The 17,488-nt window shown below is 54.0% G+C and overlaps 5 protein-coding genes across 5 annotated transcripts; 4 read left to right on the forward strand and 1 right to left on the reverse strand.

The window, feature by feature from the left end:
• Positions 1-214: 214 nt before the first annotated feature.
• E0L32_011768 (uncharacterized protein) lies at positions 215-5,447 on the forward strand (the record flags this gene model as incomplete). The annotated part of the gene is made up of 5 exons (XM_031134533.1): positions 215-883; positions 980-1,030; positions 1,088-1,372; positions 1,435-1,600; positions 1,654-5,447. The coding sequence occupies 5 exons, from the start codon at positions 215-217 to the stop codon at positions 5,445-5,447; spliced, it is 4,965 nt and encodes a 1,654-aa protein (XP_031000030.1).
• A 524-nt stretch (positions 5,448-5,971) lies between these two features.
• E0L32_011769 (uncharacterized protein) lies at positions 5,972-6,979 on the forward strand (the record flags this gene model as incomplete). Its single annotated transcript, XM_031134534.1, has 1 exon — positions 5,972-6,979. One exon carries the CDS (start codon positions 5,972-5,974, stop codon positions 6,977-6,979), a length of 1,008 nt encoding a protein of 335 aa, XP_031000031.1.
• Positions 6,980-7,958: 979 nt separating this feature from the next.
• On the forward strand, positions 7,959-9,248 carry E0L32_011770 (uncharacterized protein; the record flags this gene model as incomplete). Its single annotated transcript, XM_031134537.1, has 4 exons — positions 7,959-8,275; positions 8,359-8,815; positions 9,007-9,125; positions 9,185-9,248. 4 exons carry the CDS (start codon positions 7,959-7,961, stop codon positions 9,246-9,248), a joined length of 957 nt encoding a protein of 318 aa, XP_031000032.1.
• Positions 9,249-9,653: 405 nt separating this feature from the next.
• On the reverse strand, positions 9,654-12,244 carry E0L32_011771 (uncharacterized protein; the record flags this gene model as incomplete). The annotated part of the gene is made up of 11 exons (XM_031134538.1): positions 9,654-9,792; positions 9,851-9,987; positions 10,060-10,549; positions 10,619-10,841; positions 10,894-11,058; positions 11,114-11,232; positions 11,288-11,424; positions 11,484-11,610; positions 11,673-11,720; positions 11,775-11,893; positions 11,948-12,244. The coding sequence occupies 11 exons, from the start codon at positions 12,242-12,244 to the stop codon at positions 9,654-9,656; spliced, it is 2,001 nt and encodes a 666-aa protein (XP_031000033.1).
• A 2,521-nt stretch (positions 12,245-14,765) lies between these two features.
• E0L32_011772 (uncharacterized protein) lies at positions 14,766-17,469 on the forward strand (the record flags this gene model as incomplete). Its single annotated transcript, XM_031134539.1, has 4 exons — positions 14,766-14,824; positions 15,089-15,115; positions 15,464-15,662; positions 15,751-17,469. 4 exons carry the CDS (start codon positions 14,766-14,768, stop codon positions 17,467-17,469), a joined length of 2,004 nt encoding a protein of 667 aa, XP_031000034.1.
• Positions 17,470-17,488: the final 19 nt, after the last annotated feature.

A 17,488-nucleotide genomic window follows, 5' to 3' on the forward strand; every position in this document is an offset into this window, starting at 1 on the left:
TCGGCGCTTGCAACCTATGTTGGTTGGTGCTGATTGGGTCGCGTAATACTATTTGCAGTCTGTGGCGGCGGTTACATTAAATTTATGCAACTGGAGACCGCTGCGGGGTCATTCGAGATCTGCTTTTGCCCACCAGTTGTGATTGTGCCTTGTCCGATACTACACATAGACACAATACTGGAGAGGCAGGATTTGAATCAGACAATGGGCTATCATGGTACTTTCACCCGAAGACACCGAAACCATTGACCTACACCTAGATCCGACCCCCTCAAACCAACCGGGTGCAGACTTGGTGGTCCAACTGACAAAACCATTCGAGCAGTTCTCTCGCAAGCTCTTCCCCTCGAAGCATCGTCGGCCTAGGCCTTCCCCTTCAGATCCCGGGCCCTCGATATCGCCTGCAACTCTGAACGAAAGCTCGAAGAATGTCACTAGCGGAACTGCCGATGAAGCCAGTGATCAGGAAGGAGATCCCAGCATATCTATTGCCGTCCGATCGCTATCCACCATTCCTGTCCTTCCTCTTCCATCCCGATCCGAAATCCTGAGCGCGGACCGCAAGAAGGACCCTCTCGGTCTCTCTCTTCTCTACAGTCCAATAGGTGATCGTACCGCCGATATCATTTTCATACACGGCCTCGGCGGTTCTAGCAGGTTGACATGGTGTAAAGATGAGAGGTTGGACCTGTTCTGGCCGCAGATATGGCTTCCAAAAGATGATGATTTACATCGTGCGAGGATATTTACTTACGGGTACAATGCCCATTATCGCTCGTCTTCGCAGATCTCGTCATTGAGCATAAATGACTTTTCCAAGAACCTTTTGTATGATATGCGGTTTGGTAGAGACCTTGAAGGCGGATTGTTGGATATTGGAGAGGTGTGTACGACCGACCTACATCCTTTCCAACCTTGGTCGACAGTAACAAGCTTGACGTTATGCTTAATGCACTTACTTACATGAGATTATACATAGGTACCCATCATCTTCGTAACTCACTCTATGGGAGGCTTGGTGTTCAAAAAGGTATGGAGTGCTCCGCAAATCTTCTTGATACATATCTAATGTGTATATCTTGCCCAGGCATACCTGGATGCCCAACTTGACTCGGGTTACTCATCTATCATGGGTTCTACGAAAGCGGTTGTTTTTCTAGCTACGCCTCATCGAGGGTCAGATCTGGCTCCGTATTTGAACCGCCTTCTTTCTGTCGGCTTTGGGTCCTCTTCCAAGCAATATGTCGCTGAACTGCACGGGCCCTCAGACTTTCTCCGCAACGTCAACGAGCAATTTCGCCATGTGGCACACAAACTCGATATCTTCTCATTCTACGAAACGCTCCAAACCCCATTGGGCGTATTCTCTGCGGTGAGTAAGCATGGCTTGGTTTTTAGTTAATCATGGAGTGGTAATGAACAGTCTGAGTATAGCTTATCCTGGATCCGGAATCGGCAAAACTCGGATATCCCAAAGAAGTCTCGCGGTCGGTCAATGCTGACCACCGTAACGTATGCAAGTTTAGCGACACTAAAGACCCCAACTACCGTGTTGTTATTGGCGCATTGAAGTCGCTGGTATCGTCCTACAGTTCGGCCGGTAATTGTCCATGAGCCCGTGGTATTCAAGCACAAGCTGACAGAGCTACACAGATACAGACAATGCTATTCAAGAACTCGACCGTCTCCGCGGTGTATTTGCTGTGCCACCTACTATTGAACATGATCTGGACCTATTCTCTGAGCGGCGGACTGACGGAACATGCCAGTGGATTCTCGAGCAGGACTCGGTCCGCAGCTGGCGATCATCATCATCCTCCGAAATTCTCTTGCTCCATGGACGGCCGGCCCGCGGAAAATCTGTCATAGCAGCCTTCCTGGCCAATTATTTGGTTGAACATGAGGCCTACGTGCAGTTCTTCTTTTTCAGGGCGGGTGACGAGAGCAAGCGAAGCATGGCTGCCCTTATCAAGAGTCTTGCATTTCAAACTGCACAGCAGGTTCCTGCCTTCCGCCGGGCATTAGTTGAGATAACTGATAGTGGCTACAAAGCAAAAAACACTGAGTGGAGGTCGATGTGGAAGAAGCTTTTTGTCGATGTCCTCTTTGAGATGGAACTTTCATCCCCCGCATATTGGATCATTGACGGCATCGACGAAGCGATCTCTCCCCATCATGTCTTTGAACTACTTTCAGATCTTCAGCTGTCCAAGGTCCTTATCAGAGTCATAGCCACAAGCAGATGGACCCAAAGCCTCTCTGTTGCTTTCAAGAGAACGGGTTCCAGGGTGTCAACTGCTACTTTCTCGCTAGACCATGACCTGTCGGATATACGACACTGTGTGGAAGACGCCCTCCGCTTTAACAATTGGGGCGAGGATATCACTGGGAAAGTCGTGGAAAAGGTCCTCGATGGATCCAACAATAACTTCCTCTGGGTCCACCTGATCCTCGAAGAGCTCCAAGATTGCAACACCGAGGAAGATATTTGGAACCGACTTCTCGAACTCCCGCCTGAAATGGACGGCTTGTATAAACGTATGGAGGAGAGCATTTCACATATCAGACGGCCTTCTGACAAGAACCTGGCGCGTCAGCTACTTATCTGGGCCATCCATGCACGCCGGACGCTTTCGGCTGAAGAACTTTCAGACGCTCTCGAGCCGGAGTTTGGTAAACTTCTCGATATCTCTCAGACGGCCAGCCGTCTTTGCGGCCATTTCATTACCGTGGAGCGTGGCAATAACGTAGGGCTGATCCACCAAACGGCTCGTGAATATCTCGCAACGACAACAAATTTGCCCTTCTCTTTAGAAGCCAAAACGGCCCACGGCGAACTCTTCAAACAAGCCATGGCTGCCTTCTTGGACAGGTCGGTGAGGTCCAAACTCTACCGCTCATCTCCAAACTTGCTCGAATACCGCTCAACGTCGTGGCCACACCACTTAGCGGCGACAGAAATGCGCGGGACCAGTGATGAGCAGCTGGGTCTCTTGAGCAGTTTCTTTACCCACGACTCTGTTCTCGTATGGATTCAAGTCTTGGCCTCTCTTGACCAGCTACCAGTGCTGCTCGAGGCGTCCCATTCGCTATCTGCGTTTGTGACAAGCAAGCGCAGGGCTGACGATGGTTTCGAGCTCACTGCGCAGAGATGTGACGAGCTCGAAGTTCTCGAAGGTTGGTCTCGCGACCTGCCAAAATTACTTGGCAAGTTTGGCGTTTGCCTTGCACAAAAGCCCGAGACTATTTACGACAGTGTCGCTCCCTTTTGCCCACTCAATTCATCCATATACAAGCTCTTTGGAAAACGTCAGACCAGCACATTAACGGTAAAGGGCACTTCTGAAGACTGGGATGACTGTCTTGCCCGAGTACCAGCGAGTAGTCAATGGGGTGCTAAGCCGATCTGCTGTTCAGGGCGATACATCGCAGTGGGCAACTCGGAGCAACAAGCCATCATCTGGGACTCTATGACTTTTCATCAGGTCAATATTTTATGGCACGGCGAAACGATCTCAGCCCTCTGCTTCAACTCCAAAGGCGACCGACTAGCAACATATGGCCATGGCCACACCAAGATTTGGAGCCCGCAGTCGGGGAAGTTGCTATTATCCATGCCCAACCCTCCAGACATGCACGCTCTATGTCTGCAATTTGTTGACAAGGACAAAAACCTCATCATGGGGTCCGATTATCGTTGCGTCCTTCGCGCCGATCTCGATTCCAAAGAGCAGTGCGCCTGGGCAACGATAGATACGCGACTTCTAAATGATGTCGAGCGTATTGAAGGCACGTACTTGAACTCTCCTGTTGCGCTGGCCCTGAGCCCAGACGGTTCAAATATTGCAGCAGCATATCGAAGTTTCCCTCTCGTCATCTGGTCCATATCTCAGGCCAAACCTTTCAAACGAGTGACGCGGCTTCCACGACCGGGTCAAGTATCAGAACCGCTCCCATTCGCGTCGCGTGTTTCGTGGCATCCTAGCGGCGATGAGCTTCTTGGCATCTTCATGGATGGATACAGTTTCAAGTTGAACATCGTTGATGGGTCATACCAAGAACACGCACCAGCTCCAGGTCAAATGCCCTCGGATATCATCTGCAGCCCAAACGGCCTGGTATATGCAATCTGCGGATTCGGGGGCACGATTAGGCTCTATGACTATCAGAGCTCTACGTTGATCTACCAGCTGATCTCGGACGATCTGATTACTGCCTTCTGTTTCAGCGATGACGGCAGGAAGTTTTACGACATTCGTGGTAGCCACTGCAGCATGTGGGAGCCCAATGCGATTATGAGACACAGTACTGCGGATGGCGACCCGGCTCTGAGCCAGACGGCAGACTGGAGCCTTCGACAAGCGCAAGTGGTTTCCAAGACATTCGTCGACAACTCCGTGCCAATTCTCATCATGGCTCCTGCTCCTCGGGATCCTATGGTATGTTTTGGGGACGAGGACGGCGCTGTAGACCTGTTCGACTATGAAACATCTAAAAAGGTCTCGATCGGGCAGACACCAACAGGTATGAGCATCGAGTATCTGGCATGGAACGAAGACGGGAGCAAGATTTGCTACGCAGAATTGAATGCCCGACTCACTGTAGTGCATACTACTCTGGATGACGGACAACGCAAAGTGCGGCGCGTCGCCAGGTTTAAGCTGAGCTTGGATTCAGCGAACCTCCGCCAGATTCTCTTCTTGCCAGGATGCGATTCACTATTAGTGTCGTCCACGACCTCCACCCAAGTCTGGGCTATCGAGCCTCCTGAGCTTAAGTTGGCTAGGGATTACGGCACATCCTGGGCGCCCAGGAAGTGGATTGCTCATCCACGATCTTCAGCACACCTGCTCTCAATTACTCCGAAAGTGGTATCGATACACAATCGGGATGACTTGGAAGAAATCTCTAGTTTCCAGTGGAGTTCTGATCAGAGCTTTGAGATGTCAAGTGCGGCTCAGTCGATATCCTCAAGTCCAAGACAAGTGCGCAGCTCCGATGTCAATCCTGCAGACATCACAGAAGAAGTTGATAGTGTCGAAGCAACCTTTGTCGAGGGACATGTGCTTGTCAAGATATCAAGGAAAACCCGGAGCCGCAGACTGCGGCCCAGATTCCTGGTATTTGATGCCAGAGACGATGCAGCCTACTCAATCTGCCCGGTAGCCATTCCACCTACGGTGGCTGAGCTGGTGGAAATGCCCCTAACAGTCCTACCAAACCGCAAGTTGATTTTCATCGACCGGTCGTTTTGGGTCTGCTCGTGGCACATGGGCCCGTCTTATGGCGAGGTAGAGGAGGAAGTCCAGAAGCACTTTTTCATCCCTCGCGACTGGCTCCCGTTACAGGGTCTTGGTCTTTTGAAGGTTACGGCGACCGGTGCGATCCTAATTCCTCGCAAGGGAGGGGTTTCGGTGATAAACAGTTCTATTGGCTCTACATTCTAGAAGCTGCACAATTATATTGACAGAAAGGGCATCACCTGTGTTAGTAGAACTTTTGCCTACTCTCGAGCAACATTCCTCGTTGGTGCATCAGCTCCGGCTTTCGCTCGGGCGGAGTTAAAGCCATTCACTAAGACTAAAATGGCAATTTTGTCAGTTTGATGATCGGGAATTTGGGGCGGAGCCGGAGCGAAGTCTGTCACTCCACTTCCGTTCCATTAAGACCTTCATGATTCAACTTTCTAAGGCCTCCATTTGGATCACCACCAGCAACAAGATATCCGGAATTAACAACTTAAATCATTTCTGCGATGGAAGTATGCAATGTCCCTGACAAAACACTGCAAGGACTTAACATTAGCTGCGACGCATCCCGGACCAAGAACATGTATTTAAGCCAGCAATGGCAGTCAACAATATGACAGAACACACTTTCGGTCATCAACTGCCTCATCCAACACATTTCCTAACTTCTACCTTCATTTCCAAGACCCCGCCGCCACTCTGCAGATAACCATAACATAGCCATGTCTCTATATGCTGCAGCTCATGCCAACCCCCAGGGCATCGGTGACGCCCGCCCTACAGCCCTGCAGATTGTACAAGACAACGACATGGAAGGCAAACTTGTCGACAAGACGGCTGTCGTGACAGGTGTATCCTCAGGTGTTGGGATAGAGATCGTGCGCGCCCTTGCAGCCACAAGAGCCACCCTCATCCTAACAGCGCGTAATCTCGAGAAAGCCCAGGCTGCCCTTGCGGACATTTACAAACCTGATACGATGCACTTTGTGCATATGGACCAGTCCTCGCTTTCTAGCGTTCGCACTGCCGGAAAGGAGATCCTCACCAAAACCGACAACAAGATCTCCCTACTCATCGGCAACGCCGGCGTCATGGCCCTCCAGGAGCGCACACTGACCGAGGACGGCTACGAGGCGCAGTTCGCCACAAACCATCTCTCACACTTCCTGCTCTTCCATCTCCTGAGGCCCGCCCTGCTCGCCGGCTCCACTCCCGACTTCCACTCGCGCATCGTCCTGCTAAGTGGCTCGGTGCACCGTATCAAGGGCCTCAACAATGCCGACAACTACCACTTTGAGAAGGGCGGCTACGACCCCTGGACGGCCTACGCGCAGTCAAAGACGGCCAACACGTACATGGCGAATGAGCTTGAGCGGCGCTACGGCTCGCGGGGCCTGCACGCGACCTCGGCGCACCCGGGCAACATCCCGACGGGGCTCGTCCGTCACTTGCCCAAGGAGCAGATCGAGGCCATGAAGAATCCCACGTATCTGCCCATCCTAAAGAGCCCCGCTCAGGGTGCTGCCACGCCGCTGGTCGCGGCCGTTGGAAAGGAGTGGGAGGGGAGAGGGGGGAAGTACCTGGCCAACTGTGTAGAGGCACCTGTGGGCGAAGACGATGGAGACATTTTCAACCCGAAGACGAGCAGCGTCACGTACAACCCGAAGGATGAGGCCAGACTCTGGGCTGACTCACTGAAGATGGTTGGTCTTCCCGACGATGAAGATTGAGTTATGGCGGCGAACTCTATCGCGTGCGGTCTGTCCCGTACTTCTGCCATGTTCTAGGTTAAAAAGTGGGTGGGTGTTCCAGTATACTCTTAGGCTATCTGGCGAGCAAACGGGATGTCCTTGTTGGCGCCACTCATGTAGCTCCATACATTGTTGGCCAGGAACAAGTCCATGAATTGCTGCTCCGGGTTGATAATGTGCTTAACTTGCGATATTACAGTGGCCTCTCTGTGAGTGAGAAGCCTATAATGTCCTTGATAAGGTCTAGATGTCGTTCACAATAGTTTCTTACTGATCCCTTTGAGAATGTTACAGAACCTTTGTATGCTCCTATTATTTCACGGCCGGCGGGGAGACATGTATTTCTGCCGGCTAAGTCTGTTCGAGGCGCCTCCCTAGGAATGAGGCTTCTGCCATTATCCACTTCAACTGCAGCTGTGATCTAGAATCTCGAGACGCCAAGCCTCCGATTCTATAGCGCCATCTGCCACCGACGAACTTTAAAAAGCTTAATTGCCATGGCCTGGCTAGGAGCTAGGCTACCAACATGCCAGTCAGACAGTTGCCTGACTCGCCGACAAACCCGTCTCAATATCGCGGCAGTCAATTGTCTTTTGGCGGGTTGCGAGACGAGGGTAGTTAGCCGCAGTGGAATGGTCTCGTAGCTGCCGACATTATGGCGCCCGAGACGGCGCGCGCCATGTCTGAGGCGAGTCAGAAGAGTCGCCAGATCGTACATATGTGATCATTAAGCCCTTACAAACCCTGAAAGATCTATGTGGCGTCGAGATCGGATCGGTGTGAATTCTTTCACCTGCCTTAGTGCCAAACTGGAGAAGCGGACTGACCGAGTTGTCAGGAGCTGTCCGTATCGGTGACCAGTCTGTTTTCAGGCTACAAAAGTCGAATGCGGGCCCGGCCAGTGTTTTGAGAACATTGGCACAGTTAATTCGAGATATGCAGCAATCAGACATTCGCCATGTATAGCCAAGCCTGGGTTCCTATCGCCATAGCGGCACTGCCTCTCGGTGCACTCGCGGCGTCAGGGAAGGCGGTCACAACGAGATTTTGGGATTGCTGCAAGCCATCATGCGCATGGTCCGGCAAAGCAGCAGTCAGCCATCCGGTACTCACATGCGAAAAGGGCGACAACAAATTATTTGACGCCCAGCTGGCCTCCGGTTGCGCAGGAGGACCAGCTTTTATGTGCTCAGGGGCGAAACCATGGGCCATCAACGGGGTGGTGTCATATGGCTTTGCAGGCACAGCCATCACCGGCGGCTCCGAAGCGAGTTGGTGTTGCGCTTGTTATGCGTGAGACTCTGGTTTTCCTGTGCATGTACACCACGAGTCGAACTAACGCCACTTCACATCCGCAGCCTCACGTTCACCTCCGGCAAAGTTAAGGGTAAAAAGATGGTCGTCCAGTCACTCAACACGGGCACCGATCTGACGAGCAACCATTTCGACCTGCAAATTCCTGGCGGCGGCCAGGGCATCTTCTCGGGCTGCGTGGCCCAATACGGCAGCAGCCCTGGCGCCCAGTACGGCGGCATCTCGGATCGGGATCACTGCTCGCAGCTGCCCGCGGCACTGCGGGCAGGGTGCGAGTGGCGCTTCGACTGGTTCCTCGACGCGGACAACCCAGATGTCGAGTTCGAGCAGGTCCAGTGCCCGAAGGAGCTGACGGCCGTCTCGGGCTGCAAGCGCGAGGACGACGGAAAGTTCCCTGTCTTCCAGATGCCGACGGAAACGGCGATTGCGGCCCCAACGCCGTCCGAGACGGCAGCATTGTATAAGCAGTGTGATGGGCATGGGTGGGATGTTGCCAAGCTTGTGAGTCAGACACATAATCCGCTGTGACTGTGGCATTAGCACTGACTTTGCGACTTCTTCTTTGCCTAGTGTCCGTCCGGAAGCGTGTGTACCAAGGTGAATGAGTGTATGTACATTGCTGAACGAAGGCTCGATTCTTGAAAGTGGAAGTTTTTATGCTAAATCATGTATGGTCTACAGACTATTGGCAGTGCCTTTCCACTACGGCGTCAAGTAGCAAAGTGTCATCATCAACATCTTCTGCAGCCGTCCAGGCTGCGGTTACATCACAACCAGCATCAAATGGGTCGTCAAAGAGCAATTTTAAACAGTAAGTCAGCTCTCTATAATGACGAGTCAGTCATTGAATTTTGTTAACATTTTTTTTAGGACTTTTCCTTTCATGCTGCCCCTTCTTGCATCAGTGGTGGGAGCTCTCCTCCTGATCAACTAGACAATATTTTCTTCCAATTTGTTTCGTTGAGGATACAAGATTAAAGATAAAGATGGAAAAAGCCTTACTCCGTATCTGAGACTACGTGCTTGCTGTTTGGCACTACTCGCTATATCCCACCCACGACGCTGGAGTTGCTGGGGATCCTGCACTTCCAACTTTCCAATACCATACCAAGCGCCTTCATCAGAGCGAGAGACTAAGAACTGAATATATAATGTGATCAATTAATATAAGATATAACTCGGACAAAATACAGTTCCGTAACATTCAGCAACGGAAACAAGCCCCATATTCGTGTTGACAATTTGGCGGGCAGAGACAAATCAAGTCGTGTTGGTCATCAGGACGAAAACGAAGAAAGAAAACCCCACGAAGCACTAAGCAGAGCAACTTTCATCCGAATCAAACGCGGAACGGAAGGCGGGTCTCTCCAGGTGCATGATAATCTGGCACCTTCATCTGCAAGGCATCACCGGAATAGCCAAGATCTTCGGCCACCAGCATGGCAGCCTTCTCGCCGATGAGAAGTGCAGTCGAGTAACTAAGTGTATGTGAGCAATCAATCTTTTTTTATTTGCAACGAGGACAACTGAACTTACGTGTTGCAGCCGACGTTGTCGGGGCAGATACTGAGGTCCGCTACCTTCAGTCCCTTGACTCCATGGACATTCAGACGCTCGTCGAGAACACCATGCTTGACGATGCTGTTGCCCTCGCGCGGGGCCATCGAGCAAGTCTGAAGAGTATAATCATCAGTCACATACATCTCTTGCAGCTAGATCGGGGGCCAGGTGGTTGCAAAACTTACTCCGAGACTGTGCCAGGTACTCTCGACATGCCTCTTGACCCACTCCTCAACGGCCTCGATATCCTTCTTGGAGTACTTGAGGTCCTCGCGGATGTGCGCCTGGTTGCTGTTGAGGATGTCGGCGCCGGGCTTCCGGTCCGCCTCGGGCAGGAAGACGCTCCAGGAGCCGTGCTGCAGGCCGGCGCTGAGGTTGCCCGGCAGGGCGTAGCGCTTGGTCGTCTCGAGGTCCATGTCGTGCGCGCGGGCGGGCGAGTCGTAGTCGAAGAAGGGGTGCATGTTCTGCACCTCGCCGGCGTAGGCGTCCATGCGGCGCGCCGTCTCGCGCGACTTGATGTAGCCCCAGACCATGGGCGCCATGTCGCGCTCGTCGTTCATGAAGCCCGTGTCGAAGTCGGGCGTGGCGTAGGGGTCCGGCGACTTGATGTGCGTGGAGCCGCGAGAGAAGGGGTACTCCAGGAAGTGGAACATGGTGAAGAAGTTTCCTGGGGGCCTGGCGATGGGGAAGACGGTCAGTAGGCAGACAGTTGAGAGAGGGAATTGGCATATCGGATTGACTTACATGAGCATGTGGTCGCCGAACCAGCCGGCAATAACAGAGTAGTGCATGACCGGCTTGTCGGGCTTGTTCTTGAAGTAAGACTCCCATCCGTCGTTGAAGTGCGGTGTAGGCCAGGTCTTGAACTCCTCAAGCTCTTCCTTAGTCGGGCGGATTTTCACGCCAGCCTCGATACCGTTGGTGGCCAATGGGCCGGTGCCCTTGAGGGCCCATTCATCAAAGACCTCTGTGGAAAGTATTAGCACATTTTGCATACCCTGGATCTCATCTCAACATACTCTTCTGAACGTCGGGCACACCACGGACAAAGTCATCAAAGCTCTCCGTCTCGGGCTTAGCACGGAATACCGAGAATGTGAGGTAATGATCCTGGAAGTTGAGACCAACGCCGGGGAGGTCGACCTTTGGCTCAACACCGACTGCCTTGAGCTTCTCGGGGTCACCTGAATCTAATTGTCAGCTTCTTCGTTCTATGGCATGAGGATACTTATGACTGACCAATGCCAGATCGCTGGAGCACCAGCGGAGACGAGAGGGTACCCGACGACACCACAATCTGCTTCCTGGCCTTGAAGATGCGAGGCTTGACCTGGCTCGGATGAAGAGGCTTGGTCGGGCTGGAACAGATGTAAGTAAGCGCGGCAGGCACCACTCTACTAGTACTTTACTCACACAGTCTGCACACCAACCGCACGGCCATCTTCAATGATCACCTTGTCGACCTTGGTGTTGCAGGCGAGGTACAGGTTCGAATGCACAGCGCGAGTAGCGTGGATGTAAGCGTGAGCGCTATCGCTTCGCCTCCCGGTCTGTTCACGTGCATATTAGCATACTCCGGTTTGCCGGTGAACCAAGGTTTTCATCATACATCGCGGTTGATCCATTTGAGCCAGTGCTCGGCCCCGTGGCCCGTGTGAAGGTCTTGCAGATCATCAACAGTCGGGATGCCCTGTGACTCGGTGGCGCGAAGGAAGTCGTCCTTGATTGGGTAGCAGCTGCGGGATACCGTTAATGGACTAAACCGAAAAGCATCAAAGAGATCTGCAACGCTACGTACTAGTTGCCGAAGGAAACTTTAATAGGACCCTCGAAGCCATGCACTTCCCTAGACGAGAAAGTTAATTAGATAGTCTTTCTGCGTTTGGGAAAGAGAACTGACTTGTTGTGGCATGCACGCTGGTAAGTCTCGTGCTTCTTCATCAGGGGCAGAAGCTCCTCAGTCGTCCAGCCCTTGGCTTGGAAGTCATCGTAGTCTGATGCCGAGGCACGCGTGTACATCTGGAGGTGTCAGTCTAGGAACTCAATTATAGTCTTCCAAATCATGAGACTTACCAAGAAGTTGATGGAAGAGCCTCCTCCGAGGATGTGGGCAGCGGGCACCACGGCCTTCCTCCCGGCAAGCCACTTCGACGGGCGTGATTCGTAGAACGATGCTGTCTTGGAGTCCAGCTTCATATTCTTGGGGTAGATTCCCGGGCGGAACACCCAGGGGTTGTTCAAGTTGCTCTCACCAGCCTCAATGAGCAGCACTTTGAGATTGTGATCCAGATTGGCCAGCCTGCCCGCCACCACACACCCACAACTTCCTCCACCGCACACGATGATGTCGAACTCCTCGGGGAGACTCATTGTCGACGATGTCACAGGCCTTCAGGTGTCTTGAACGCACAAATCACAACTAGGCGGGGATCTGTCACTGGAAGAGAGAGTTGACAAGAATCGAGCAGCCTGAGAGCACGTAGCATGGCTCTCCAGCAGGAACGGCCGGAATACCCAACTTTATGTGCATGAACCCCTCATCTTCTCCCTTGGCCCCGAGGATCCTCACTTGAGCACTTGACCAACCTGCATGAATTGCCGACGCAACCCATCCCACAGTCTATGTGAAATGAACGTCATCACGGTCCACTGCTCATCTGCCAACCCCTCTTCTCGAGGTGCATAGCCGCCAATGATCTACTGGATATACGCTGCTGCGCCTGTACGCTATGATATCGAGTGGCCCGGTCTGGCCTCCTTGGTCTTGGTCGGAAGGAGGATTTATGGCCGACCGGTGATGGTGTTGGGGGAAGGGATTCGACGGATGAAGAGGAGGACAACGTAATGTGTCCCCGCATAGTACAGGTCTGATATGCATCACACAGGGAGTGGCCGACGCCATGATTCGTTCCAAGCTGCGTCGAGGGGTTGTACTAGATGCGCGAGACGGTTACATACGTGGGGAACTGTTGGTGTTTGCAGCTGGTTCTTGATTTTAGCTCTATGCTTAGTTGCGTCAGTGCCAGGAGCTCCAATGAGGCGTTGGGTATTTGTGTCCTTTTGCCTTTGCGTCGTTGGAGTCCGGCTGGAATCGTTCATGAGGACCCTTCTCTCAGAAGCTTTTCTTCACGGACGTAGTGGTTGTTGCAAACCGACATTGCATTCTTCCTCGCATCATGATAAGGTAGGGACTCTCGCCCCCCCAATCATGACCACGTAGAGGTTGGTGCATAAAAGCGGCAGACCAATTGGGGTGTCCTATTGGCCGACTTATACGTATGGAGTGGGATTTTCCGTCGGGAAGAACTTCTGGCGAGGGTGGCAAAAGAAGCCGTGTAACACACTCACCCAGAGAGCCATGCCCCCTCCCTACTTTAACAATGCATGGTGGCTGGCTCTGGCTGCACTCCATCATCTGTCAAAACCGGACAGCGGCTCGAGCCCTTTTCCCCCGCACACAAGCACGAGTCGTGAAAGCAGTGATCGCCTCGGTGTCCATTTTACCCCAAGGTGTCGTATGCAATGGGCCCCAATGTTTCTGACTTTTATTTCCGGCCGCGCCGACGATGATAGGCCGGGGGCGAACTGCCGGCACACCCTCGCGCAGAAAGGAGGGGCCCAGCCAGCATGCGGTGCGACTCCGCTCGCATCTCGTGCATACAGCCAACGGCCTTGCTGCTGACCGGTTGCGGGTGTGGCGCTTTTGGCATCCGATGGGCCGCGGCCGCCGCAACCCTCCGAGTTATGTCCTGGAGTGCGGGCACTGTACGCTTCTGCCTGGGAGGAACCGCAGGAAGAGCTGTTGGAGGAATTGACCTGTCACACACCCTCACGAGAAAGGACAAGACGAAGGGCATTGAACCACCTACCAAGAGGATTTGATAATATGCCGTTGTTTGCCGCCGACGTAAACCGTGGGGAGTGCCCAGCCTTTGCTGCACCAAGACCGCGTATAGCTTATCAGTTGCTCGATGGGGAATGGAAAGCTGCTGGCTTGAATAATGTCTGTTACAAATAGATGGCAGATCTGCCCAATGTTTGGCATTGGGGAGGGGCGGGTTGATCAAATGACCTCTCGGGCTACCAATGAAAGATTTGACACACCTCTGTGAAGGCGTATCGAGGCCGGTCGGCCATAATGTCCATCGAGCGTTCTGGGTGGGTGGTTGTCGTATCGTGGGACTGCTCTCCGGCGTCCAGGTCCGTCTCCTCCCAGGTTCCATGTCGCCGGGCCTTCGCGCCAACGCGTCGCACCCATCATCATAGCCGACGCATCCGTCGTGCTACAGTAGCGTGAGGGGGGTGCGGTCGATGGGCAGCAGGTGCAGGTGGACCTGTTCGCGGGCGCGAGGAGACATGTGAAGACCAACGTCGCCAGAGCGATCGAGTCAAAGATGGAGCAGGTTTTACTGCTGTCACCAGCATCTTCCAGGTAAGGTTGGTAGGTTGGGGTAATAATCAACACCATAACAACGCAGACAGCATTGAGCCCATGTATTGACCTGATCGGTTTCTTGCATTTCGATTTGCTTGAATTGATGTGTGACTATAGCGTTGGAACCCATGATATTGAGGTACCACTGGCTACCGAGTAGCTCATAAAATTTATAAGATATAGGAATAGTAAGAGTGCTCACTACGGTTCAGGCCCCAGTAGCAACGGCCATGATGAGATCGCGTTTAATTGAGACTGTTGAACGGATACGGACTCAAGGCAATCGAACCTGTGTATCCTTGTTGAGCGAGCCGAAATACTTCTGGAAGATGCCAAAAGCTTGGTTTCTTGCAACAGCCTGGTTCCTGGTTGCCAAAGCTACAATTGAAAGTAGAAACGACTTATTCTCAGGGCATTAGGGTCAATATTCGGTTCACAGATCGGAACTTCCTCAAAATGTCTCCTCTCGAGACTGATCTTAATAGTTTCTACCAGCTGACATCTAACTCTGACCCGTGAGAGTAAAGGAACCATAGGGGAATGATGTAGAAGGCTGCAACAGTCTGGACACTTCAGTCAAGACTCCATCATTCATGATGTCAAGTCCGTGTAGAGGAAAGCGGAGAATCACCAGACAACATACACGAAAGTAGCAATCATACTACATGGGTGTCTAACATCAGGAATACAAAAATGCTGAATTAAAACTTCACGATTATCAACTCTCTTTGTAGCATGACGGGGTGGTGATGGACTTGAGCTTTAAACTCTCTAATTAGCTGGGAGAGTGGTCGAAAGTTGGTCAGGTCAGATCGGCGATAAGATAAGGGCGCGACAGCTTCAAATTTCCCTCGGGCCAGTCTGATCATCTCGAGACTCACGAGACGACGCTTTCGCAAAGAACAGCACCATTCAAACAGGCATAGTGGTCGTTCCGAGTAGACATACCGGATGCGTGGCTCTGCAGCCACGGTAGGGCACATGCGACCATGCCTGCGGCCACTGCGTCTCCGGCAATTGGCCCCCTTTAGTTGCGCCGCCGTCCCTCGGCCTGTTCGAGCACGAAGCCACCTTCCCCAGACCTCGACCTCCACGCCCCCTCGAGAACAAAGGCCGTCAAGCTCAAGAATATGTCATCTATGCATATCACATAGAAGGCACAATAGCACGGGCGGCAAGCGAGGCAAGGCGACGCCCACAGAGCTCGAAGAGCGTATCTCGGCAATCCCACTCGAACGCTTTCGCAACTTCTGCATCGTCGCGCACATCGACCATGGCAAGAGCACGCTCAGTGATCGGTTGTTGGAGATCACGGGCACGATCTCGCCTGGCGATGCAAACAGACAGGTCCTTGTATGTTCCCTGCTCCCGTCGCTTTGGCCTGCCAGCTCCAACATGAATGAAAGAAGCCCGCGGAACACTGACCCGCCGCACGCCATAGGACAAACTCGACGTCGAGCGAGAGCGCGGCATCACTGTCAAAGCCCAGACCTGCACCATGATCTACCGCTACCGCGGCCTCGACTACCTCATCCACCTCGTCGACACCCCCGGCCACGTCGACTTCCGCGCCGAGGTCACCCGATCCTACGCCTCCTGCGGCGGCGCCCTGCTCCTCGTCGACGCCTCGCAGGGCGTCCAGGCCCAGACCGTCGCGAACTTCTACCTCGCCTTTGCGCAGAACCTCGCGCTCGTCCCCGTCGTGAACAAGATCGACCTCCCAACCGCCGACACCGGCAGGGCACTGACGCAGCTGAAAGACACCTTCGAGCTGGACGTCGATCCGGATACGGGGAGGGGCGCGGTGCTGGTGAGCGCCAAGACGGGCAAGAACGTCGAGGCTCTGCTGCCGGCAGTCATAGATACCGTCCCGCCACCCGAGGGGGACGAGAACAAGCCGCTGCGGATGCTTCTCGTGGACTCGTGGTACGACACGTTCCGTGGCGTGATCCTGCTGGTGCGCATCTTTGACGGCACGCTCCAGGCCGGCGACCAGATCGTCTCTTTCGCCACGGGCAACAGGTACAGCGTCGGCGAGGTGGGCATCCAGCACCCGGACCAGGTGCCGCAGACCAAGCTGCGCGCCGGCCAGGTCGGCTATGTCTTCTTCAACCCGGGTATGAAGAAGATCCAGGATGCCAAGATTGGTGATACCTTCACCACCATCGGCAGCGAGGGTGTCGTCGAGCCATACCCGGGCTTCGAGGAGCCCAAGCCCATGGTCTTTGTCGCGGCATTCCCGACAGACCAGAGCGACTACTCCAAACTGGCGGACAGCATCACGCAGCTCGTCCTCAACGACAGGAGCATCACGCTCCAGAAGGACTTCTCGGAAGCCCTGGGCGCCGGCTGGCGGCTGGGCTTCCTGGGCAGCCTGCACTGCTCCGTCTTCCAGGACCGGCTGCGGCAGGAGCACGGCGCCGACATCATCATCACCGAGCCGTCGGTGCCCACAAAGGTCGTGTGGCGGGAGGGCAGCGGCCGCGATGCGGGCAGCGAGGAGATCATCACCAACCCGGCCGAGTTCCCGGAGCCGGAGCAGCACCGCGGCCGGGCCGACTTCTTCGAGCCCATGGTCCTGGCCACCATCGCCGTGCCCGAGGAGTACCTGGGCCGGGTCATCGAGCTGTGCGAGGCGAGCCGCGGCGAGCAGGAGAGCATCGAGTTCCTCGGCACCGGCAGCCGGCAGGTGCTGGTCAAGTACGCGCTGCCCACGGCGTCGCTCGTCGACGACCTGTTCGGCAAGCTCAAGGGCGCGTCCAAGGGGTACGCCACGCTCGACTACGACGACGCGGGCTGGCGCCGGTCCGACCTCGTCAAGCTGTCGCTGCTGGTCAACAAGAAGGCCGTCGACGCCGTGTGCCGCGTCGTGCACACCTCGCAGGTGGACCGGATGGGCCGCCAGTGGGTGCAAAAGTTCCGCGAGCACGTCGACCGGCAGATGTTCGAGGTGATCATCCAGGCGGCCGCGGGCAAGAAGGTGGTGGCGAGGGAGACGATCAAGCCTTTCAGGAAGGACGTGCTCGCCAAGCTGCACGCCAGCGACATCTCGCGGCGGAGGAAGCTCCTGGAGAAGCAGAAGGAGGGCAGGAAGAAGCTGAGGGCGGTGGGCAACGTTGTGATTGACCAGAGCGCGTTCCAAAAGTTCCTGTCGAAGTAGAATGAGCGGGTCTCCCGGC

This window comes from Thyridium curvatum, assembly GCF_004353045.1.
Source record: "Thyridium curvatum strain D216 chromosome Unknown NODE_118_length_84052_cov_77.280906, whole genome shotgun sequence".
NCBI classification, from domain to species: domain Eukaryota; kingdom Fungi; phylum Ascomycota; class Sordariomycetes; order Thyridiales; family Thyridiaceae; genus Thyridium; species Thyridium curvatum.